This window comes from Papilio machaon, chromosome 18, assembly GCF_912999745.1.
Source record: "Papilio machaon chromosome 18, ilPapMach1.1, whole genome shotgun sequence".
Classification (NCBI taxonomy): Eukaryota; Metazoa; Arthropoda; class Insecta; order Lepidoptera; family Papilionidae; genus Papilio; species Papilio machaon.
This window is the reverse complement of record NC_060003.1, coordinates 86284-111634: the sequence shown is the minus strand read 5'-3', so window position 1 is coordinate 111634 and position 25351 is coordinate 86284. Positions and strand designations below refer to the sequence as shown.

The window sequence follows — 25351 nt, the reverse complement described above, 5'->3', positions numbered from 1 at the left end:
AGCGAGATATACATACAACCTAGTGTTTTTTCATCGAAAGGCGCAGTCACGTCACGTTGTTGGATCTTATTAGTTCTTAGTCTATTTCGAATGTGATAGTCAACAAGACAGTGACTCACGTCGGCCATGAGATAGTGCCAACGCACCGCGAAGGCCAGCAGAGTAACCAGCACGACCAGCACATGGAGCATGTTCATGGCACCAGGAGCTCACCACCAGCCCCGGCTTACATCGGCTGGTTCACTGCTGGCACACTGCTCGTACGCCGCTGTTATCCGACCACGACGACTCAGCTGGTGTGCGCTAGAGTATTACCTTACTTACTGCATTTTATGAGTTTTATTTGTAGAAAATTTGGTCTTGATTATTGATTTTAATAGATGTTACCGGTTACCGGTGGTCTGATAGTTGATATTTTGATATGATTTGATAGCTTTTTTCATTTATTTTCCTTAAGGTATACAACAAAAAGTTTTTACTGTGAAATAAAAATTCTCTATATGCATAAAGTACACGCAGGATCACACTCACACGTAAAACAGAGAACACTATAATCCTGTTTCTTTCTTTTTTATTTTAATTAATAAGTTTAAATTTGTTTTTTAATTAATTTAATTTCCATTTTAATTGCTAAACTCGTTATCTATTTTGTAAGATGCATTGCAAAGAGAAGTCATTGGCTACTTAAATACAGGTTAACCTAGTTAAGGAGCAAAGGCGATATTGATGCTGTGATCATTTAAGTATACCTCATATATAGCATATTTTAAAAGTGTAGATATTTTTATACTTATTAATGTAATAATTTACATGACAATTTGAATGAAATTCAATTAATTCAAAGTATTTTGTGTAAAAAGAGGAAAAGACGAACAAGGAAAAATAATTTCTCGTATCGCCCGTGGCCACAGTCAGGATAACTATATCTGCGGTCCGGTGTCGCTAACATGACCGCTGTCCGCAGCGTGTCGTTGATGTGGTTTAACTCCTATTGGAAGCATTTATGTACCGAAATAAGTTGATAGGATTGCTGAATGTCGGAAGTGTGTGACAGTGAGAGACCGCGGTGTATTGACAGCTATGCGGATGTTGCTACCTATGTTATGTTATCAGCGGTGTGCGGGCTGCGAGCTGACTGCGGCCGCTGGTATTTTCGTCCGTTACATATCGCCGGACAATTAGAGCGTGTGATAAGACAAGTTTGGTGCATCCTATTCACTTGTTACTAGGTGCGGCGACCTCGTCTTTTTTGGGATACAAAGATATAATATGTAGCCAGAAAGTCAGAAAGTTACTTATTCCATTGACAACGACCAAAATATGTAAAAAATGTCATTTTATCGATGGGCCCTATGTATAAGAGCCAAAATAACAAGTTGGTGATTTTTAATTTTTTGTGTTAACACTTTTAAAAGCTACCTTTTTGTATATTTAACAACATGCACTAAACAAAATACACATTTACAGGTGTAAATCTTAATTTTTGCTGTAGTAAAAGGGCCTATGCGGCCTTTTTCATAAATGGTTGAAACTTTGAGAGTATCTCCTGAAAAGTTGTTAATTTGCGCATTGGCCCTTATTCGTAGGAGCCATCGTTATAGCTAAACCAGATCGATATCATAGAGTGTGGTGTCATGTGATTCGTACTCCTAGTGTCAGTTTACTTTCTAAAGTTAAAAAATGTTATTTAAAAAATAACAAAAAAGATGTCATTAAGTCGACCGTGACAGGACTCGAACCTGCAATCTTCGGATCCGAAGTCCGACGCCTTATCCATTAGGCCACACGGTCGTCTGTTCTAATCTCAAACAGATGTGTTAGTTTCAATGATAGGAATATAACTTTAAAGTTAAATTGAATTCATTATTATGCAATATATTTTTTCATTTAGTTACTTATACGTATTAGTCTATACTTTTTAAATTATGTGGAATTTATGCCAGAAAAATTGTCAAGTCCCAATTAAACATAGTTTAGGTTCCATCTAGAAGGCTTCCCTAAGGGTTGCGGTATCGCAGCTGTCCTTAGATCCGCAATACTTGCACGGCTTCTTTGTACGTGAATTGCGAATGTTGGTAGGTCAATGACTTATAATGTTGAGGTTTCAATGTTATTCATAAATGTACATAGAAACCGATCTACTCGTGGCAGTCGCACCCGACCAATGCAACGATGAAGACATTTGCCCGACAGACGACACAATAGCGCGAGATAATCGCCAACAAACAAACAACAAGACGGAGCGTAGTGGCACCATTGCGCGACATTTACGGCGCGCAATACCTTATCCGGAAAGGAAGCGGGCAATGTACGCGGACACAAATGGCGACCAATTCGCTATTGTCCACCGCTGAACCGCCGCTGCCCACTGCCAACTGATACAAACAAATGGCACTTATCATACACTTACGATCGTGAGGCATCGCTTCTGAATTCAATAGATAACTCAATAGAATTGACGATTGTTGCTCATCGGAAAACTTTAACTAGGCGCCCAACAACCTGGCTCTATTTACACGTTATAGTAAAAAAATCTAGGAATTCTCTGATAATTATCACTAAATAGCTTATGATAAAGAATGCACAATGATCAGTCGCATTGATTTTATTTGATCCTAACGGGTAGTGCTGAACGCTTTACTATAGAAATGAAAATCGCATATTTGGCAAGTGTTAGGCGTTTTTGTGATACAATCAAATATTTGAATACTATCTGTCGCGCGCGACTCCCTCCGCGCAGAATTGAAAGAAAAACTTTAAAGTAGCCTATGTGTTCTTCCAGCCTATGTTCTACATCTGTACAAAATTTCATCAAGATCCGTTAAACCGTTCCGGAGATATCTTCAAACAAACATCCATCCATTTATAATATTAGTAAGATTTACAAATAACCGCGTAGACACACTGCACATAACGTGACTCGCATAACTACGTGTTTGGTCACCGCGGCCTGTCAAGAGCGCTCGTAGCGAGTGCTACGAAATTAGCTCATCTTTTATGTATTTGTTAATTACTTTTTTATTTCTAGAGATTTAGTATAGTACTTATGTTAATTCAAAATAATGTTTAAATAAATACACGTCTATGTTTGTTCAATAGCAAATTTAGCTAAATAAATCTAAATAAGTAAATATGTTTATCTTTCCCTTGGGTTTCCGCCGCTGCTGTAACGGTCCCGTACATAATAAGCACAAGATAACAGAACAGTCGTCCATCAGAAGCGAGCACGTATCGACAATATCTGAATGGAAAACCACAAATTAATTTTCCGCATTCCATTTGTACAAACAATGCGCACAACAACCACGTCAGATGGTGATGCTCGTGCCCCAACTGTGGATGAGGCAAACGTGCCGAGAGTTCGGACGTTGTATGCGTTCACATGGAAGAAGCTGGTATTCTGGGCCTCCATCCCTTTTTATAAGTAATTGTAGGCGGTGGCACAATTGAAATAACTCCACCGAGCACACTAAACTTTTGCAAGTCCGCTTGGTCTTATCTTTCAAGTGAATGCGATAATTTGAGGTTATAATATTTTAGTAGTTGTATAACAACAATAATTTATTAAAGATAACTAAAATTCTTTTAATTGTGTATTTAATAATAATCAAGCGCATTCAGTATACTTTCGTTGCTCTCGGTATGTAGCAAACAGGAGTTGTCGGGTCACTACGCAGGTTGCCTACGGGAAGTCTAACAATGTAACGAACACACAATCGAGCGGCGCCTACGCCTGTTCCGAGCGAACATTAAGCATGCACCGCCATGCACCATGTGCGATCGAATGCATGATTCACGCCCTATGACAATCTCATCGTGACATATCGCGCTTGGCGAATAATTTGTTGCATCCTGTTCTATTGATGAGCCTCTTGGGATGTGAACACGTCGCGCCCAACTTGACGTTTCACTCTTCAGAATCAAAATTGGTTTACGTCAACGATGAGCTTTCTCCGTATCGCTTACAAGGCAGAACATTCACAGTTATTTGTAAGCCGCAGAACCGGTGTCAGGAGGTAGCTCGCTTATATAGGTTTAGTGTCATACAGGAGCAGGTGCAGGACGTAACAACGAACTTGTCCTATGCGTCTTTACACAACAGATACACAGATTGAGATTTCATAATATTGCTTGCATAGCATTCGGTGTGTAGTGGAGGCTTTGCTCTGGCTCGCTTGTGGTGTGCGCAGCGTTTAAATTGTTGTTGAGTCGTGTTGTGCTGCAAGCTACGGCTCCCGGTGCCGGCCGGCGTCAGTCATCAGTGCGCACGAAGCCCCCGCCGGTAGCGCGTGTGTTGCGTCTCGACGCTTGTTCGCGCGTAAACAAACGACCACTCTCGTATGTTAATTGTTAAAGGATTTAGCGAGGTTTTTGTTGTGTTAATTAAAGTATTATTTAATACACGTAAGTTTGTTTTTATGTATTTTAAAATTTACACTTACATCTTTTTCTGTTTTTATTTACATTTTAATAAGAATTAATAAATTTAAATCAAGAAACTAAAAAAAAATAAAGTGACATCTAAGTACATTTTTGATAAATTTACCATGATTTTCTAATTTTTTATTCCGTTTAGGTGATTTCATAAACCTGATTAATATTTAATAACAAGAAAATTTATTTAGTTCACAATATATGTACTGCAGTACACATTTTACTTCTCACTTTATTTTGTAGTATACTGTTGTAATGAATACTGGATGGTAACAAAAATATTTAGTATAAAATAGTACACAGGATGAAGCAGGAGTAGCTGTTTATTTTTAAAATGTCCTTTAGTAAAGTCACTAAAAATATTTCACAGACATTAAGTTAAATGGTTCTGTTTTTAAATTTAAATTAAACCTTTAAAGTAAACAGACGCAACACGGAAATAGTAAAGTCTGCAAAAATCGCCCATTTAGATAAAATAATCGTGTTCTACAGTTTAAAAGCTATTTCAGGTATTCAATGTATTTAAATATATTCGTATTATCTAAATTAATTTTATTCATCTCCATCTCGAGTCCGCATTATTTTACATCATTAAAATCGTTATCTTTCCGCACGTTGTTCAGGTGAATATACACTGGAGCATTTTCTCTCATTTCTATGTATTGTAACGTTCTTACGAATGTTATGACACAGGCAAAAGCATAGTTTCAAAAGCTCGTCTGGTTTGTGAAAGACTAATAAACTTGAACATATCATAGAGCGACTCGTTGTTTTGTTACAATTAAATGATCTAGTCTCTACCCACCTTTCTGCAAACATCTCACCGCTCTGTGAAATAATAAAGATAATAAACTATTTATTAGAAAGTTACTCATAGTAAGAAGTTTACATTATTTAGTTTAAAACTAAATAGCGTTTCTTATAATTGTGCATCACAAACAAATGAGTATAAAAATATTTCCTAAATATTCTTATCTAAATGTAAAAACTCTCGCGCTCCGCTCGCATCGCACCACATAAATATTACGAATAGTCAGCGGGTACGCTTCTGTTTCATTCTATTGCGAATTGCTTCAGCAACTAGGTAGATAAACAAGGGTTGTCTATTTTACTTTTACTTAGATTGGTTCATTCAAATTTAGTTCTATAAACGTTGAGCGTATTGCCTAATATGTACAATGTTCCCAAGAAAATATTTAAAAATATTCACTGTTTAAAATGTATGAGGTGTATTGTACTAGGATGTTCGCAGAGCTATAGATCGTGTTACATCAAACATATAGCTTGAAAATATAAGAAAAAATCACTTTATATAATGCGCAAAATTATTTATTTACAGTTTTATCTTTTGACTAGAAAACATATCATAATGACGAACTAACTAAAGTGACGCAGCGACCCGAACTGGTCCTTGGCCTACGACAATACAAATCTCCACTTTTCCCAATCCCGCACTTGGAGTTGACTAAATACAAGACTAGAAATAAGTATTTTATCCAGCGTTATCTGGGGGCCAACTGGAAGTAGACCACTATACCGTCCCAAGTAAGTACGTTTAACACTCCGAACATCATCCATTCTTTCTAAGTGGCCGAGGTAGCGCAGTACCTACCTATGCGTTCTTTTGTTTCAGTCTCTGCATTATTTTATGCCACGTTACATCTCATCCCCTCTTTGCACTGTCCATAGATTTTTTCTTGAAATTCGGCATACCAAGACCGATTATAATATAGGTACGGCTGTGAGACCTGGACACTGACTGCAAGAGAGGAAGAAAAACTTCTAGTAACCTAACACAAACATATCATACGAACTATTCTTAGTTGTTTAGCATTTTTTTAAACATTGCTATTACTTTAAATAAAACAATAAATAAATAAAATAAATATAAATACTGCACAAGAACGGGAACTCATAACAAGACTTACTTAAAATTCTTGCTTTGAGTCAGTGTACGGTACATGAGTGTATTTTTCTTTCACTGTAGTGCTAATGCGCAATCACCGCCGGCATCTAAAGCTCGGAAAAACTTCGCGTAATGCTACGAGTACTGAGAAATGAAAAATATCACAACTTTTAATTGCAAACACCGCGAAGTTTATGCGCACCGCACAAGAAAGCCTACATTCTAGAACTGTTTCTAACAACTGCGATATTTGTAATATCATTCAGTCTTGCTAAGTTTATCAAATTACTTTGATATCTGCATAATTAAGCCCAAAGAGTATAATAATTGTTATGATAGGTTCATAACTAGTATGTAACCACCTAAACGGTACTTAAAAAATGTTCATATTATTTCTTAAGACCAAAAAGTAAGATAACTTCCAACTTGTAACTGGACACATAATATTATGTATTTTGATATCATAATTGCCTTAAATATCGCTCAAATCATAAAAGTGATAAAAGCGTTGACCGTAAAAACCATGTGGCGTATATCACAATGAAGTCGCGGGTGTTGAGTTCAGTAGAGTGTAGTATCCAGTGTCCGGCAGTCGGTCAGTTCGGTTCAGCTCGTCTCGGGCGATAGAATTGCAAATATAGGATAGTTGCGCCATCTCAGGCGCAGCGTCCCCTCTGCATTATTCATCTGCCATGTCAATGTGCGCTAGCAGGTTGATCCAATACTGTCAATAAAATGACACCCTAATAGGTACTTTGTCTTCTTGTTATCTTAAACACCATTTTAATAAGCCTAAGTAAATAAGAGTAACGTGAATTAAACAGGTAATTAACAAACTTTATATTCATGTAACGAGGTAGGTTAGGAAGGGCTTACGAACAACTGAACAGGAAGGAAAGCAACAAACCGCAGGTACATTGGTCGCCTGTGACGTTGTCACATCACATCACTGTATTTCCCGACCGAGTTGACGGATAAATGTAAGAAAACATTGCTGTATCATAACCTTCTGTAATAATTGTAATAAAAAAATGATCGTATGGTTTTTTATATTAGCGTGCATACGGGTTACCTATAGATACGACAAGTTAATAACTGTGCGTCGTATCGAGCTCATTAGAAAGCATTCAAGTTTAAATTTATAGAAAAAAACAAACAAAACTAGAATTCAATAATCTACTTTAGTTGAGTTGCTCGATGTAGTTATTATTAATAATGCATATGACAAACAAATGCAAAATAAAACAGGCAAAGAAATTATTGTGGTGATTCCATTGTTTGTATTGAGAGCGAGTGTGGCCGCGGTGGTGAGGACTATCTTGTTTGGAGCGACACAATTGTATGCATCTAACCCTCAGATGAAGAATTATATAGATATGGCATGCGCGTTCACCCGTAAGGGACAGATAGAGAGTACTATAGACTATACCTATATATATGTAAAAGGATTGGGGTTACCAGTTATTTGTTTTGTCCCGAAAATGAATAATTACGATATAATTTAATATAGACCAATTTATATATTCCCAATTAAATTGTAATTAATAAACGTAATAAATATAAAAAACAATGCGTAATTTTTGTTTATGTGACTAAGATTACGTAAACAGATTTTTTTAGTAATACTTAGTCAGGTCATAAATTCTGTTACATGTTTAATATAAAATAATTGAAACAAGTTTATTCATTATGTGACCATTTATATACCAAAATGAACTTAACAAAACATAGATTCTTATGACACTAAAGTTTACTCAAAATGACATCCGTGATTTTGAATACAGGCCTTCAATCTGCTCGGCCAGTCGTCTATCACAGCACGAACGAGGTCCATGTCAATATCGGCGGCTGCCTTAATCAAGGATGTCTTGAGTGACTCCAAAAAAAGAATTTCCCGATATTCTTTTCCCGCGTACTGCTTCAACAAAGCGCGGCATCTCTTCAGTCTTAGGTCCATTAGACGAGCATTCAAACGATGTCCTATTTTTCTTCGATATGCACGAAGCCCTAAGTCTTCATAAAAAGCTACAAAAAACATACCAATATTATAGTCATATAATTTTAAATTACTCTGTATATCATTACAGTGAACACTACATGTAAAACTACTTAATATTAAACTATTTTGATTGTAATTTCTAAGAAACAAAATTTACATGGGACAAATTAAAAAGCATACTCTTTAAAATCAACGGGATAAGAAAGTATCAAATATTTAAAAACACAGCATATACCAGAATTAAAAACTCCTTTTGAAATCTGTTGAAAATAGTATAAAAAATGTGAATTGTTTCATTTATATACATTATACATACTATAATTTATTTCCCCTAAATTCAGGGTAATTTTTACAACAAGGTGGTGGTATTATTTTTACGGGTAATAACCAACCAATTTGAAAAGAAGTTTAATATGGCCGCTTGTTTCCCAGATCTACAGTATATTATTTGACACAAATGACATCTGCGTTTGGGCGCATTATGTTCGAAAAATACTATTTTATTTTAGCTGATTTTACCCGTATTTTAACATATTAGTTATTACAAAGACTGTAAAGAACAACTAGTTTGTATTTTCTTCCTTATTTTGTATGAATACATGTGAATAAGTGCGTAGTTTCAGTACTTACGAGTGAAAGGTTATGTTTTTCTCTTTTCGCTCACTACGGCTTTTACAACCGACGATACAGCAGTATACCATGTTTTATAAACTTTACCTTACTAAAACTGTAATATCAAAATATTTTTGCACAATTACAGCCACTAAGTACTCACAATTTTCGAAAAATAGCACGAATGTCAAACTTTGTTAGGGACAACCTAGGTTGTTTGTAGGGGACAACCTTTGTTCCAAACAAACCCCAAACCCTGGTACGCAGAAAGGGACGGAACATAGTTATCCCTGTCTTTGTCACGTTACAGGAATTGTGTATAACTGTATCTCTCTCACTCACGGTATTATTATTACCGTGTCATAGACTTGATCTAACCTAACCTCATGACAGAGTGACGTTCCGTTCTTACATTTGTTTTTTTGCACCACACAGTACATATTTGTTTCTTAATAAAAATTTTTATTACCCGTCATCAGGACATCTCAGTACTGAGGCTTTAGTATTCGCAATTTATAATGTTTTTCATATATGTAGGCAGCTCTTTACTTCGCGCCAGTCTCTGCACAGAACACAATTTTACATGTGTCTAAGTGTAGCGGAATAAAAAAAAGACTTATACTTTAAGCAAAAATAAATAAAATTAAATTAGTGCTTAGTACTGTACTTAACTAAGTAAAATAAATAATTTTTGACATTACAAGTACCTAGAATTAATTTGAATGTCGTCATGAATGATCTAATTATAGTACGTAAACTGTATTTACAACAATTAATTATTTGCTTGGAAATAGATAAAACGCTAAATTAAATCCTAATTACTATCTAACACAAAGCTATTTCATTAACTAAATTAGTTTACTGTTTTTATTTAAGATAGTTGTATGTACTTAAAGTAATTGACCGCCGTACACAGTCGTATCTACAAACACGTCTACGTACAGGAATATAACAAGGACACAACTTAATTAACACTTCTGCTTACTTCTGAGTATTTCACAATCGTTAACTTTTTTTAATTAAGTAATAATAACCTTTCACCACTAGATTAATGACATTAATACCACTTTTAACTGCTAATAAAACAATGCCATTTGGTGAGAGCACACATGAATACCTATAGAATGCTTTTTGCAATTCCTGCTGCTCCCTGATAATAGAGTCCCGTTGTTTTATGAACCAGTCTCCACCCCTGGCCGGTGTCAGTGGCGCCGAAACCGGGTCGCGATAACTGATGGCGCTACCAACTGTCAGTCACTATGTTATAAATTTATAAGGATTAATAATTATCGTACTGTTTCCTAACTTGTGGCATTTTATTGGAAAGTCTAGTCTCTCGTATTATATATGTTCAATAGTTGCGGCTGTGATTGGGCTTGGTTAGTCATATATCGATGTGCAGCGGTTACCTATAATTAATTCTTTGCTTACAGGTCTTCTTCGAGCAACAGATCATGCGACAGGTCCGTAACGAGAGCATATAGTGAGCGTCTGCGAGCAACACAACAACCAAAGAACTGCAATGGAGAATATGTTGTCGACGCTTGCGCCGGCGGCGGCGGCGGCAGTGGGCGCGGACTGGTACAACACGACTGTGGCGGTCAACGCTACTGCGGGGGTTGAGGTAGCGGCCAGCCCGCTCCGGCATGGTGGGCGCGTGTTCATGGCGCTGGTGAAGGTGGTGTACGCGGTGGGCATCGTGGGCAACGCGGCTGCCATCGTGGCGCTGCGCCGCGGGGAGCGCCGCGTACGCAACCGCAAGCACCTGCTACTGCTCACCAGCCTCGCCGCCAACGACCTCGTCGCACTCGTTAGTGATATTTCTTTAACCCGTGCTACTTATAATATTATATAACATCGAACAGACGGAAAATAAGAATGAAGACCATGCATGCGTAGATGTATGAATGTGGAAGATGTTAGAGAGTTGTAATCGCTGCCTCTTCTCTCAATTCTGGGTAACCCATGGTATGGGTTAACACTTTACATAACACTGATGTTAAACTAATAATTTGACAATATAATTACATTTTAATAACTAATTGCAATCAGATGCAATATATGTAAAAGCGGCCGACGACCGCCGACTCTCTGGCGACCCCGTTTGAGTTCATCAATAAACTCATTGTTGTATTACAATTACTATGTAAACAGTAACAGTTCTACTGATAAACTAATTCTATTGCTACTTACAAAGGATATGTTCATTTAATTTGCTCGGGAAAAAAAATCGCGCATCTGTTCATTGATGTAATGATGTTATATATTTATGCTGTTCTAGTATATTTTAATGCACTAAGATTAGGGCAACGTCAACGTAAAGATTTATAAAGCGTTCATTGAGCTTTATCATATCGTAATCATTGGTCAATGATTGATGATCTTATTAGCCCAGATCGAATAGCTAATATATCTTTAACATTCTCTTTGATACAATCCTGTATCAATGATTGAAGCGTAATTAACAGACCTTTAAATTACGGACCTCATGCTAGTGACACAATAAGTAAAATTATAATAAAATTTGATGAACTTCCTTAAATCTCATTTCTTTCGATATCTCAATGTGACCGATCTTTTACACGCGCGGCTCCGAGTTCACTTGTCCAATCGCTGTCAATTTATCAATTGCTATTGATCAGTAGAAGTTTCATAGATTTAACAAGAGCAATCTTTATTGATCTTTGTCAAATTCAACTTTATAATATAGTGTAATATTGGTTTTTCTATAAATATTTTTGTGCGATTTCCAATTTCGTGCAGTAATATAATGGTTAGTGGCCAGCGAGCACTGCTCGTCCACCGCTGTCGATGGCCTCTCACTGCCTCTCTTTGAATATAATAAACACACAATGGAGCGATAACTAAAGATACAATAAAGATAGATTGTGCGCTTGAAATCGACATAAATATTGTGAATGAAAGCAACACGGCGCCCAATTACTGGTAATGGGTTTATACCTGTGTTGTGTGAACTACATATGCACTATTCTTAAATATAATTGACTCTCTTTATAAATATAATACATAGCTATAGCAATACCAACAGTTTTAATCGCATCTTTACATTTTTACATTGAGAGAATAAACAACTTGTGTGATAAAAATTACTAACAAAGCTTTCATTTCAAGAACATAAATTGCTTCATGCACAAATACAACAGTTGCAAATGCACGTGCTGCGTTCGTACGGCCAAACGGCTTCACAGGACGCCGACAAGCCGACAACGTAGCTTCGATGTACATATGTATTCGAAATTTTTGCGCTTTAATGTTCGAAAGAGAACAGTCTATAGGTATAATTAATTACCGCATAGGATTAAATTATCAAAATCTACATATTTAAGATATTATTCAAGACTGTCAGGGTAGTTAAATCTTATTTAAAACACTAATTATTATTATTCACTCTATGATGTAAAATAAACAGTAGTAAAGTCCTGAGATAGCCGGTTCGTTTAAGTGTTTGCAGTGATGATGGCGAGGCAGTAAGTTGTGTTGTGTGCGGACAGGTGGGCATGATGTGCGCGATGGTGGTGTCCGAGCAGGTGCCGGGCGCGCGCAATACGCGGGCCTATTGCGCGGCGCGAGTGCTGCTGCGTGTGTTCGGCGTGGGCAGCGTCTGCATCGCGGTCACCATGGCGCTCGAGCGATACCTCGCGCTCACGAGGCCCTTCCTCTACCAGAAGGTACGATGCGTTATAATATTATACTCGCACAGACTAGCTCTTATCTCTTAATCGTTTGTTTCCAAGTATTTAAGGCTTTTCGACAACAACTGCGGCAGTAAATGTTCGCCTGTTAGAGCACATTGTTTGCGCTCCACTCCCCACCGTACAAGGATCTCGGCTGCCTGTATAAGGGAGCTAAAGCAATTAGCGCACATTGTCCTTTGCTGGTGTTTGCGACGAAGACTCATTTACGATGTAGAATGTCTAAATCGTGCAAATCGAGAGTGACAACACTTTTTATAGCATTGAAGTGATATTATCATTCTGCAAAAAAACTTAAGTTGTGAGTACAATTTTGTGTCGATATCAGTGAATATTTTTTTAGTTTTCCAACATGTTTAAATTTTGCACTCTGTCACGGCCGGCGGCCGGCGATATCAAATATCCGCACCAGAGTGCGAGAGTGCATCCGTCTGTCTGTCTGTCTGCATGATGCAAATAGCAAGCAGTGCTCATTGAATCCCGCCAGCTTCGCGGCAACTGCGCGGCAAACGTTTTAGATCGACACACACAGAGCGACACACACGAGAATTGTTTGACTGCCGGAAGACGCGCGGGTTCAAAGAACCGAAATTTTAGCGCCTCGTAACTAACTTGTACACGAGAAAAATAATATAGTTTTTGCTTCCAAAGACGATTTATATTTCATGAATGATGATTTGACATCAGTATATAAAACAATAGAACGTATCTCTTTAGGCGCGAGCGAATTGATATTCATACTTAAATTCAATAGATCGTAAATCGCATGTTTACGTCCGCACTCCTGAATGAGTCGGCGAGTGCCCCCTCATCTCATCGAAACGTGATTTGTTTGATTGCGATCGGAAATTTTATAAAAATATTACAAGTCGAGTCCATCGCGTATTTTTACGATTTTGTTTGCATTCTATTACTTTGCAGAAAGTTAAAAATAGTAGAGTAGCAGTAACCCGGTTATTCCGCTGATGCCGACCAGCGATACATTATGATGACGTTTTAATGTAGCGCCGCACTCGGCCGTTTTCCTCGATAGAGTGAGAGCACTCTTGAGGAATACATCAGATATTAAACTTATGAAATTAAAATTCCACCGTTGGTTAAGTACTAATTATCAGGTACAGGTACAAAATTGTAAATAATCAGAACCAAGAAATGTGAGACGCGAAAATTACTAGTATTCATCCTTTTCTTGAATGTCTCCACATTATAATGAGGCCGGCGCAACAGCGCGGCGGTGACATGCTCCAACACGTCGCCAACCGTCAGATTAGGATGTCAGTTATATCTCAGTTTCTAACCACTCCAGATCTAGACTTTCGATTGAGCCAGGGCTCACAGAACACAGCAGTCATTCTAACCTTATCTGTTTGATTGTACCGCGTACAAGCGCGTAGTGTGCTCACGGCGCACAGCCTCGCTGTTCTATCCTATGATTTATTAACACTCCCCCTTTGAAATGCAATTACTCGCTGACTGTCGCAGCTTTTATTGAATAACTTACTTTAAGTAACCGATGAAACAAACGACTCTACACAGGCTATGGCAACACAAGCTTTCAGTATTTTAGTACCAAATTAGCTACCGCCCGCGATTTCTTCCGCACGGAATTAAAACAAAAACCTAATTAGTAGCCAAAGTATTCTTACAGACTATGTTCAGTAAAACTAGATGTATCCATGCCAAATTTCAGCGATTGCTTTAAGCTGTTCTTGAGATACCTTCTAACAAACATTTATCCATCCATATATCTAAACATTCGCATTTACAATGTTAATAGGATGATAACGTTGGTCTCGTCGTTTTGTACACTGATCGTTTGCTCCCTTATCCTAAAAAAAAAATAAACACCTATGAAGTATTACAAGAATAACATTCGCCTTGCTTTAGATGCCTATTACAGGAGGCTGCAGGGTTTGTTTCCAGTCCGTACAATTAGTTACGTACACCAGGACCGAGATCCCGAGCGCTCGGCTTCGGTCGTCGGTCGGTTTGTTGTGTAATTATGTACCATTACCTGTCACACAGACTACACGAAGATAACTTATACAGAGATAAACTACCAATCATGGCCTATGTAAATATTGCATATCAATAACTGTAATTATTGTTATTGATTTATTATGCCTCCAGGAATTTATTGAAACTTCATCAAATCCCTACTTTGTGCTTCGTACTCACGTCTACTGGTAATAAATATATCGTATCAATCGGGGAAGCGGTTTCACAGCAAACAACGGAAACTGCAACCAAAACATCCCGCTGAAATATTTTAACATTGTTCAATTTAGTATTCATTATTTCTACAATATAAATACTTATTAACCAGTTTCCGGACGTAGTCAGGACCGACCTTTGTAATAGTGACGCTGGATTACAACTATCGCACAAAAACGACATTAAATCATTGTTCCAAAAAGTTGTGGAGGTCAGTCGTAATACACGTGGCCTCTGTCTCGCCGCCAATCATCTCGAACTGAAACAATCGGTTTGAGTCTGTCGTTATTTCAATACGTTATACATTCACACTAATATTGAAATTATTCAGTTTAATTGTCAATATAAAAGTCTTTAATTAAAGTAATTAGAAACTTAAACAACAACATACACACACATAACACACACACACACATTAGTGCACACATTCTTACGATCTTATAGTGTACTGTACACCCACATGGCGTCCACTGCGCCTGCGCCTGTGCGGCTTCCCCGCCACACATCCTTTTCCTCCAGCTGTGATGCGCCCTGTTTGCGAACGCTAATACATTCTTTCGCTTTCTCTCAACATTTTCGACTAACCTATAGTACAAAAAAAACAAGAAAGAAATCGAAGATAAAATTGATATCGACAATATACCATTAGTGTGTACATATCTTTACTGTGTGTTACATTAGCACTTTGTTTGTTCAGCAAGTGACGTATTACGTGATCCGCACGGCGTTGCTGGTGTCTTGGGCGTGGGCTGCGGCGCTAACGTGCGCCCCGGTGCTGGGCCTCGGCCTCTACTACGACGAGGCCAACCGCTGCTGCACACGCTACCGGAACGCCGTCACCCCTGTTGACTTCGCCTACGCCGTCTTCTACGTCGCCTTCGGTGAGTTGCGACGACCTCGACTTTTGTCGTGCTGAAGGATGCATTTAACATTGTGGTGTTTGCAGGCACGCTGCTGTGTGCGGTGCTGGTGTATTGCAACCTGGCGGTAATACGCGCGTTGTACGCCATCACGCTGGGCGGCGGCACGGTGCGGCGTGTGTCGCGCACCAGCTGCCGGCGGCAGGCGGGCCGACCGCCCGGCGCGCCACCCGCACCACACAATGCTGCCACCGCCGAGGAGGTCGCCTTCAGCCGCCTCATGGCCACGCTCTCCGTGCTCTTCATGATCTGCTGGCTGCCACAGATGGTATGTCGTCCTTACACACATTACAATTTTAAAATCCCTGTCTCTTGTATTAACCATGAAGATTACGTTTGAGCTTGACCGCATGACGTCTAAACTAGTTAGACGTAATTAAACCAAGCTCCAACACTATGCCTGCCGCGTACACCAGTTATTGCCGTACATACAGTGTCGCAGGCGATAGAATAATAAGTTAAGGAACATTCCATTATTAATTAGCGAGCCGTCAATGAGGTGTCGTGGCTCGCGGGGCCCGGGACAGTGAGCGGGGCGGAGGACGCGCACATCTGCGGTAGATTGTTATCGGCCATTAATGTGTCCCTCGATACTTTGTATTCCGAGGACGTCGCTACAGTGTTCGCACGGCGCGCGGCTGCAAAACTGCCGGCCGCGGCCTTGCTGTACACGCGCCGATCACAACCAGGATGTAATCACAAACACCTTAACTAAATAGTTAGTGGTAACACTCGGAAGCTACTGCTATGTTACATTATTATTTAGAGATTTACAAGAGATTTTGTTATTAAAAGATGATTGGCCGCTGAACATCTGCATCCTGCTTCTACACAGCTCTCATTTTTTTTTATCAAGCACTAGGAATTAAAGTCACATGTTTCTATCTAGACATATTATTTGGCCACGTGGCTAGGAGGGACAAAGTTCAACTAACAATATTTGCAAATAATTGTTTCTTAATGATCTTATTTGTTAACATTTCAATTTGGCATCGTCGATTTGGCGTCAAGTGGTATCAAATAGAGTCAGTTGCAGGTCTGTACTGTTTTATATTTAGTTATTTAGGTATAGTTAGTATGTTTGTATAACCGCAATAACACGCGGAGTATCACAACATCGGAACGTGTCAACTGAGATCACTCCGACATCTAAGTAGTAGTGTTCATCAGGATGCGCCGCGGGTCGCAGCGCACCAACGTACACATCGCGGCGATCACTGTACCTCGGCTCATCACCCGTACACTCGAACCTTTACTTTGTATGAATAACTAGCGTTGATAGAGCCACGTACAGCGGCGCACACGGCGGGGGTGCACGATTAGCATGCGGCACGCGCGCTGTCGCGAAAATATTTCATTGTTTCAATAAATGGCATTCGAATTAAAAATTGAATGAACAGCAAACACGACGACTCATCGGCCAGTATTTATAGAACAAATAGCCGCGTATACTGAACGACGCACTTCGATCACTGACCACTGGCTACCGCTGCTGTTAGTGACACTTTAACGAAGAAAAACAATAAAAAATATATCAAAGCAGATAAAAATATTCAAACATCTGCGCAGACACAGTTTGAGGAGAGGCTGTGAAGGCGGCAACTATTATTCGTTGCATTGACTGACGTTACGGTGTGAAATCCTGAGTGCGCAAGTTATTCCCAACGAGGACATTGTTGATATTCGCATTTAAGCTAAATCACATTACCATATTGTATTTCATCGTTTGATTATCATACGCGAAAGTAAACATGTCATAAGAGAATACTCATATGAGTAATGTATTAATGGAGGTCACTACTATTTAGGTCACGGTGGTGCTTCCTGACTCCTGACCCTAAAGGCAGACGTCACGATTGACGTCACGGGCGTCACAGAGTGCCGCTGCTGGTCTTCATTACACACTTCAAACTGACCTCCCTTGTTATATGAAATTTATGTTCACGAAAATTAGTTCATACAAATTTGATTCAATTTTAATTTCTGTTAATACAATTAACTTAATCCTTAATTTCTTACTTATTTTACATATTATATAATAAATTCGAAAGCAACTCTGTCGTCTGTGTGTCTCGCTTTCACGCTAAAACGTTGTTGTACACGCTTGTCTTAATTGTGTACAGTGTACAGTTCGGTCGATTACTTTTATATCATAAAGTTAATTTCATTGCTACAATAAACAGTACTACTGTCAGTAAACAGTCACTAGAGGTGAGATGGTACGGAGCAGTTTCGCGTGGCCTGACTCATGGAATTGCCCAATTATGAGGGTTCCCGAGTAATTGGTGTCGTGCTGCGCGCTAATTGATTGTCACCCTCTGCCGCCCCCTGCCGCCAGCCCCATGCCACCGCGCCCACGCAGCCTCGCACCTTCTATATTTAGTGCAAATAACCAAGACTAGCTATTGCCTGACGAGTTCTTGGAAATCCATGAAATAGCTGTCCTCGCTGGTGTTGACCGACGTATCCTGCATTCCAATTACAAACACTTAGGCATTACTAAAGTTTGTAAAATCCAAAACATTTCAGGTAAAGACTTTATTACAAAAGCCTTTAGAAATCTTAAAAATCTTCTTAATATTATGGAATTTGTTGTTCCTTTGTTTATTCGATGGTAACGAGGTATAGAGAGTATACATACGTATGTGTGCAGGTGACATCAGCGCTGTATCTGGCACTGGGGCCGGCGTCGTGGGGCCGGCTGGCGTCGCTGGGAGCGCTCAGCGACGTGCTCATGCTGCTCAACTACGTGCTAGACCCCGTACTGTACGTGCTCATGCGCCAGCGCCGCCTGCTCTCCTGGCCGCTCTGCTTCAAGCGGGTCTGTTCTACTCTCACCACTTTACTTCACTATAACGTATCTTGTGCATTGAAACCTTTTGATATAGGAACGAAACAGAAACGGGCTAAAATTAATATATGAATGGAATCATAATTTTTACACGACTTTACGTGTACCTAATTACAGAACCACAAGACGTCTACGGAGTCAATGAAGACGTCTTGCTGCCCGCAGGAGACCGTGGTGGTCAGTGACAGTGGCAGCGAGCTTAAACCCCTCCGCGCCGCACCGTGCCCTGCGCAGTGCCCGACGCTTGTTCGCCTCGACTGACACACGCAAGCGAGGCGCACGCAGCGCATGCCGCGCACGTCGCGCAGCTCTGCGGATATACACGCAAACCAGCGGGCAATGTCTACTTGCGTTGATCGTCCACATTTGTTTCAGTACAAGCGATATTGAATTAAAGTTTGAGAGAAAATTGCTGTTCTCTTAGTACAATATTTTGTAAGAGAATTTTGACAATGCTATAAAAATGTATCCGTTTCGTGTTTGGAATCCAATAATTTATCGTACGTGGACCAAATAATCGAAGCTTTATTAATTTACCTGATCTTGCAGTAATTTAAATAATAGACTTGTTTTAGCGCTTCTGCATAATTAATATTAACATATTCGTATGTTATGTGAAACGAGCTAGTTTCGTGAAATAAAGTCAATAGAAAGCACAAAACCAATAATTACACTTATGACTTAAAACCAAAGTAATGTAATGTCTATTCTCAGAGAAACAATTTTTCACACAGTTATAGACTACTACATCACGACTGATCATGAGGATAATAAAAAGAAAGAGAAAGAAAACCGTGCATCTGTCTCTCACCGAAGTCTCGACGTCTTCAATATCAGTAACTTGTTCTTGTTGTGTTCTTACTAAATTTCACAACATGCGGTAGTATTACATATATCGTTTAAGTTAATGTTTCTGTAAAGTTATGTAATTAACAAATCTTCGTAGTTACGCGAATACCTACCGATCGTGAAACTAGTCTTAAATATAACTTTAACGTAAGTAAATTTGGTACTTAGGGATAGTGTAAGTGTTGTGTCTTTAAATGTATAAACATTTCATATTAAATTAATTCCAAGCATCTCATTTATATATAGGAATATATTATATTTACATAAGTAAGAACAAATCATATTAATTATATAAAATCAGTCACAAAATAAAATAAGTACACTCTATTGTTTTAGATAAATCTATTTTTAATATTTTTACACTGCAAAATATGTTAGCTGTACAATATTTTGTAATACAATTTTTTTTCGATGTTAATATATACTCTTTTTTATCGGAACTTGTTTTAATTTGATGACACCACAGAAATTATAAAACCGTTAAACATGAAATCGCTGGACCGACGAAAAACTTCCATGTGTCTGTTAAAATCGACATCCATACAATATTTTTGCAGTCCTAAACACCTATTCCATGTCCAAATGATTTTGTAATCCAACTTTAAAAGAATTCAAAAGTACAACGCTTCCATTCCAGTTATTGGTCTGGCTCGCTCACTGGCGTCAGTGGGTGTCTACATTATGCCAGTTGTATCGCAGCACTGAAGCCCTGATTTCAAGCGGTACTGGCTTACTGTGCAGGCATAACATAAACCAGGCATTAAATTCGACGTAAAAAGACTGGCTAAAAGACATCCTGAAATGCTATAGAAGCAGGATCTATTAGGTCTACAACGTGCAGATGGACTGTAGTCAGTCAGAAAAGGTTTGCGCTCTAAAATTTCAAACAAGAAATGTTCTCTTCACGTCGAAAAACAATTTTTTTTCATATTAAATATAATGTTACTCAATTCGTGAAGAGGGCCATACCTATTGCCTATTGATGAATAGGTGTAAAAATTAGATACGTGAAGATAATTATATTTCATAAAAAATATTAATGTATGTTTCCGTATTACGTAGAAGATATCCGAAATCGAATACAACTAATGTCAAATTGAACTTGACTTTTGTGTGATTCATAATTTTGTTGATTGTTAATTTATTGCATTCCATTGCTCTATTGTCAATTAATACTCCCTTACTCTTACGATTTACAAAAAGTATTTAAAATTGAATGGAGAAAATGTTACAATTCATATTGTAATAAAGTTTCACATTGTTTACACGGTGTTCCAATTTTTTGTGCTTAAACCTTTTCTTCCGGCAAAATGTCTAAATGGTAAGAAATATAAAGAACAGTATGTTCAATAACAGCTTTATTTTTAAGAATGGCCTATTCATTTCTAGACTAGGCTTGAAGAATGGTGTAATAAAGAAGCCTGCTCTTAAGATTAGCAGGACTAAAATCGAATATTTGTTTTGTGAGTTTCGCTCTTAACACATAGTCCCACCGGCTTTTCATCATTCGCATGATGATGAGAAAATATGTGTTGTAATGATATTTTAACTGGTAAACCATTTCCAGGCAATCAGAGAGAAGCATTCACGAAATGTTGAAGGATACTCCACCGCTGCGAGAGTCCAGTGACTCTATCACATCTGGCACTGAGGCCAAATTCCCCACATCAAGATCTATGCCTTTCCCACCAGCTTACGGTAAGAAAAAGATGTCAGTATAGCTGTCACATTAAATTACAAACCTCACTTTCTCTATTATATTATTAGTTCCTCAAAGTTGTTAATTTGAGTAGGTATTTGTTATTTTTTAAATTAGTTCTCTGACTACAAATTATTTTGTTATACTAAGTGACAAGATAGTTCCACATTGTAAGTGTATTTGTATATGTGTATTGTAGACAAATTGATAAAAGTGTAATGTGTGTACAACAGCTCCACCAGATGTGTCTCAGAACAGCGGTGCAGGAAACAGCACCTTGTTGCGAGCGGGCTCCACAAAGCTGGAGTCCCTCAAGAACTGGGGAGTGTCCACGTACAAGTGCACTCGGCAGCTGCTCTATGAGAAGCTGGGCAAGACTTCCAGGACTGTTGATACAGGTATGTTTTTGTTGTTGGAGCTCTAATTAAAAGAAAGAACATGACAAGAAGTGATATATAAAAACTTCATTAATATTTTAGATTTGGAAGCAAAGATAGAGAGTCTGCGGGAGACACAGCGTAAGTACAATGGCGTACTGCGGTTGAGCAGCGCGTTGGCGTCGCAGCTCGGCGCGGCGCAACACACCCAGCGTGCGCTCGGAGACGCCTTCGCCGACCTCGCGCAGAAGTCGCCCGAGCTGCAGAATCAGTGCGTGAAAAGTTACTCGCCACTGGCACCACTGTTAACGTAGTTCTAGAAGATGGTTTACAGAAGTTAAATGTGGTTAATTGATGTTCAGGTTCCTCTACAACGCGGACACGCAGCGGTCGCTGACGCGCAACGGTGAGGTGCTGCTAGCGGCACTGCACTTCTTCAACAACTCACTCAACACCCTCACCAACAAGACCATCGAGGACACTCTGCTCACCATACGACAATACGAGGCCGCGAGGTTGTTGCAATGCCGTATCAAATGTATTATCTGGTGATGGGTCAGGGGGTGACGTGTATGTATCTGTCTGTGCGTCAGAGTGGAGTACGACGCGTACCGCAGCGAGCTGGAGGCGTGCGGCGGCAACCCGGGCGAAGCGGTGCTCGCTCGCATCGAGCGCCACCGCCGCCACTACGAGCGTCTGCGCGACGACTCCGCCGTCAAGTTGCAGCTGCTGCACGAGAACAGGGTGCGTACTCCCGCTCGCACCCTACACACCCCACACACCCCACACACCCCGCCACCGCAGCGACACTGACTCGCCTGCGTCGCTGTTGCAGGTGAAGGTGATGAACAAGCAGCTGCTGCTGTTCCACAACGCGGTGTCCGCCTACTTCAGCGGCAACAACGTGGCGCTCGAGGCGGCTGTGCGACACTTCAGCGTGCCCGGCGCGCCGCACGCCGCACCGCACACCGCACCGCACGCCGCACCTCACACCGCACCGCACGCCGCACCGCACGCCACACCGCACACCGCACCGCACTTCCCGGCCGCGCCGCAGCCGCCGCTGTCGCCGCCCGCCGCCGCGCCCGCGCCGCCGCCTTCATAGGACTACGCCTCCCACAGGCTGTACTCACCCGACTCCACTTGTACAGACCGCTAGATACATCCTTGTGCACTAAGTACGAGTAAGTTTGAACATTCTCTACTTATCTATTTGCCAATTTTGATCTATAGCCATTAATAAAGTTTTTTCATATGGAGTATTTATCCAATTTCTTTAAAAATTTTATAGGCAGTATTATTTTTTGGCTTACAGCAGAGCATTGGTTTAATAATGTATAATATTTTGTTGAAGATATTTATATTAAGAAAATATTAAAAAGGATGTGTTAGATATTTTTTTTAGAACCAAATCCAGCACAAAGTCCTGTATTTCATTCAATAAGTTAGTATTGCATTGCATTAGATGTTACATAATGTGGTATATATCTAAAGCTGATGTAATTACATCTATTTCAATTATATTTAGTTATTATTTGATCTCATTTACCACCGAACACATTCAAATAAATGTTTGTTGTGTTTAAACAATTGTAAAGTATGTACAGGCTGAATCTGCTCGGACCAGTTATAATGTTTTATAGATGATGATACATTTCAAAATATATAGACTTGCTTAACACATAGAGTAGATATTAGGAAATTAACTTTGCCACTTGATTATCATCTCAAAATATATTTTTATATACCATTTTTTGTGTGCTTTTTTTTGTGACATAATTTGTTTGTGATATTTTTGACTGCTTTGGCTTATAGTATTTTCTTTAATACTAAATGTAATTATCTTGTAATTGAGTGTTTGTGTAAATTAATATTGTATTCTCCTCAGATATTGTTAGCAAATTTTAATTATGTACACAGTATTATATAGAAAAGTACTCTGTTGCTTTTAATAAGGAAACTTAAAATGATTAGAGAAAATTTATGAATTTAACACATAACCACACTTTGCTTTTAATATAAAGAAATGGGTATATTTGAATAGTTATCTAAGATAGTACAATTTATTTGTAAACTTATATAATAGCTCAATATATCCTTCCATTGAATTGGCCGCAGTGTTCAAATTAGCTTCTATAAAAATAAGTATATTTCATTGCTTTATGTATTCCAATGTCTTATTCACAGTAGTAAATTGCAATGTAAGTAGACTTTGTAATATGTATGTATTTGTAAACACAAATGTGGCAAACTTGTGATTGCTGTACTGAAGAGTTTGAAGTTTTCCGCAGTCTACTTAAAGTACTGTATACTTGATATGACAATATTTAAATTAACTTGATGAGTAGCGTTGTGTCGAGCAGTAGCCGTGTGGTGTAGGAGCATTCCGTAGCTAGTCAAACTGCATTATTATAGATATAACTTATTTATATTACTTAAATAGCATTATTTAGTACTTGTTAAGTATCAAACTTTTTATTTAAAAAACTATTTATTACAGTGGATTTGCATAATGTTGTTTTATTGTATTTGGTGTTTCACAAATAAAAGAAAATTGTATAAACATTACTGACTTTATGTAACTGTAATATAATATAAAATATATACATTAAAATTATTTTATTTTACATACAGCATTACACAATCACAACAAGAGACATCACCTTCACTAGCAATGTTGATTGGCTGGCAGCACTCAAATCCCATCTGGATCATGCCATCTTTGTCTCCCCGTGACTCACACTCGCCACATCTTCTCTGTCATGTCTCACAGTGAGCACTAAGCTTTCACAACTTCCTTGTCCGCCTCCTCATTGTGTACTTCTTCTGCCTCCGCTTTGAACTTCTCCTGCAACAGATGTTTTCTTGATATTATAGATCATATTTTTCTATGTTATATGAACAAAATTATTTTATTAAAGATGTTTGTGTTAAGGATTTTCAAATGTTCTTAAAAATAAGATCTACCATCTAAATATAATAATAATGAGATGAAAAAAATTGTAAATAATAATTTACCAGATCATATATGACTTTAACAACAAGTGAACAGCTGGGACATGTCGCTACTTCCTCCCCGGCCATGAGCTCCTCCTGAAACATAGAAAACGTGTTGAAACTAATTATTCTCACACAATAACAAGACCGATAAAAGTATTTCGATAACACTTTGTTATTTATTTATAACTAGCTAATTTAATATCTAATAATTAATATCTTATTCTTAGCAAAAAAACTAGAATTTACTACATTACGGAAATATATATAAATTAAATTACCCCTAACCTTACTAATTTGAAATCTATCACCGCATGGACAAGGATAGTAGTACATTTCCTCCTCTTCATCATAGTCGAAGTCCTCAATTTCAATTTCGTCATGAAATATCGTCATCCTTTAATAATTATTATACAGTTATTCCAAGAAAATTCGTCAACATTACAAAAATATAGAAAACAGCGCGCGTTTTCCTGTTTTCCAATGCAAAGTTACAGCGAGTGACACATTTCGTTGACATTGACAATTTCAATTTGACATTAACTGATTAAAGAAGGGTTACCTACTATACAATTTTTTAATATAAAGTTTGTCATAACTGGACTTTGTGACAATTTTATATAAATATTTATATGATAGATCTATAACTTTCACAAAGCTATTTGAACTTCCAAATGAAAATGAAAAATGAAATTAATTGTAACTGATCAATAGAAAAACAAAATAGACGTTACTCCTATTGCACAATTTTTCCCTTTAAGTTGCCTGACAGATACAAAA

At 38.5% G+C, this 25351-nt stretch overlaps 3 protein-coding genes and 1 non-coding gene across 5 annotated transcripts; 2 read left to right on the top strand and 2 right to left on the bottom strand.

Annotated features, from left to right (window-relative positions):
• Positions 1 to 1718: 1718 nt before the first annotated feature.
• On the bottom strand, positions 1719 to 1791 carry Trnar-ucg. The gene has a single exon. It is a non-coding gene; the product is annotated as a tRNA-Arg (tRNA).
• A 2396-nt stretch (positions 1792 to 4187) lies between these two features.
• LOC106715548 (prostacyclin receptor) lies at positions 4188 to 19767 on the top strand. 2 transcript variants are annotated; one of them, XM_014508856.2, is made up of 7 exons: positions 4188 to 4404; positions 10385 to 10761; positions 12464 to 12640; positions 15576 to 15759; positions 15825 to 16066; positions 18452 to 18619; positions 18767 to 19767. In XM_014508856.2, the coding sequence occupies exons 2-7, from the start codon at positions 10474 to 10476 to the stop codon at positions 18908 to 18910; spliced, it is 1203 nt and encodes a 400-aa protein (XP_014364342.2). In that variant the 5' UTR covers positions 4188 to 4404; positions 10385 to 10473; the 3' UTR covers positions 18911 to 19767. The 2 variants fall into 2 exon arrangements, with proteins under 2 accessions (XP_014364342.2, XP_014364344.2); XM_014508858.2 differs by lacking the exons at positions 4188 to 4404; positions 18452 to 18619; positions 18767 to 19767 and adding an exon at positions 5765 to 5979 and having other exon boundaries at positions 15825 to 16711.
• An 881-nt stretch (positions 19768 to 20648) lies between these two features.
• On the top strand, positions 20649 to 22679 carry LOC106715526 (arfaptin-2). The gene is made up of 7 exons (XM_014508828.2): positions 20649 to 20819; positions 21066 to 21196; positions 21431 to 21595; positions 21677 to 21845; positions 21937 to 22089; positions 22168 to 22318; positions 22410 to 22679. Exons 1-7 carry the CDS (start codon positions 20809 to 20811, stop codon positions 22677 to 22679), a joined length of 1050 nt encoding a protein of 349 aa, XP_014364314.2. The 5' UTR covers positions 20649 to 20808.
• Positions 22680 to 24222: 1543 nt separating this feature from the next.
• Positions 24223 to 25082, bottom strand: LOC106715537 (DPH3 homolog). Its single transcript, XM_014508838.2, has 3 exons — positions 24860 to 25082; positions 24593 to 24667; positions 24223 to 24422 (listed from the first exon to the last, which is right to left on the bottom strand). The coding sequence occupies exons 1-3, from the start codon at positions 24965 to 24967 to the stop codon at positions 24354 to 24356; spliced, it is 252 nt and encodes an 83-aa protein (XP_014364324.1). The 5' UTR covers positions 24968 to 25082; the 3' UTR covers positions 24223 to 24353.
• Between the last annotated feature and the right edge of the window lie 269 nt (positions 25083 to 25351).

Coding starts and splice junctions, on each gene's coding strand:
- LOC106715537 (XM_014508838.2), bottom strand. CDS start 24,967: ATGACGATATTTCATGACGAAATTGAAATTGAGGACTTCGACTATGAT. Junction 24,668..24,859: donor ATAGATTTCAAATTAGTAAG/GTTAGGGGTAAT, acceptor TCTATGTTTCAG/GAGGAGCTCATGGCCGGGGA. Junction 24,423..24,592: donor TTAAAGTCATATATGATCTG/GTAAATTATTAT, acceptor CATCTGTTGCAG/GAGAAGTTCAAAGCGGAGGC.
- LOC106715526 (XM_014508828.2), top strand. Junction 21,197..21,430: donor GCCTTTCCCACCAGCTTACG/GTAAGAAAAAGA, acceptor TGTGTACAACAG/CTCCACCAGATGTGTCTCAG. Junction 21,846..21,936: donor TCGCCCGAGCTGCAGAATCA/GTGCGTGAAAAG, acceptor ATTGATGTTCAG/GTTCCTCTACAACGCGGACA.
- LOC106715548 (XM_014508856.2), top strand. CDS start 10,474: ATGGAGAATATGTTGTCGACGCTTGCGCCGGCGGCGGCGGCGGCAGTG. Junction 15,760..15,824: donor CGTCTTCTACGTCGCCTTCG/GTGAGTTGCGAC, acceptor TGGTGTTTGCAG/GCACGCTGCTGTGTGCGGTG. Junction 18,620..18,766: donor GGCCGCTCTGCTTCAAGCGG/GTCTGTTCTACT, acceptor ACCTAATTACAG/AACCACAAGACGTCTACGGA.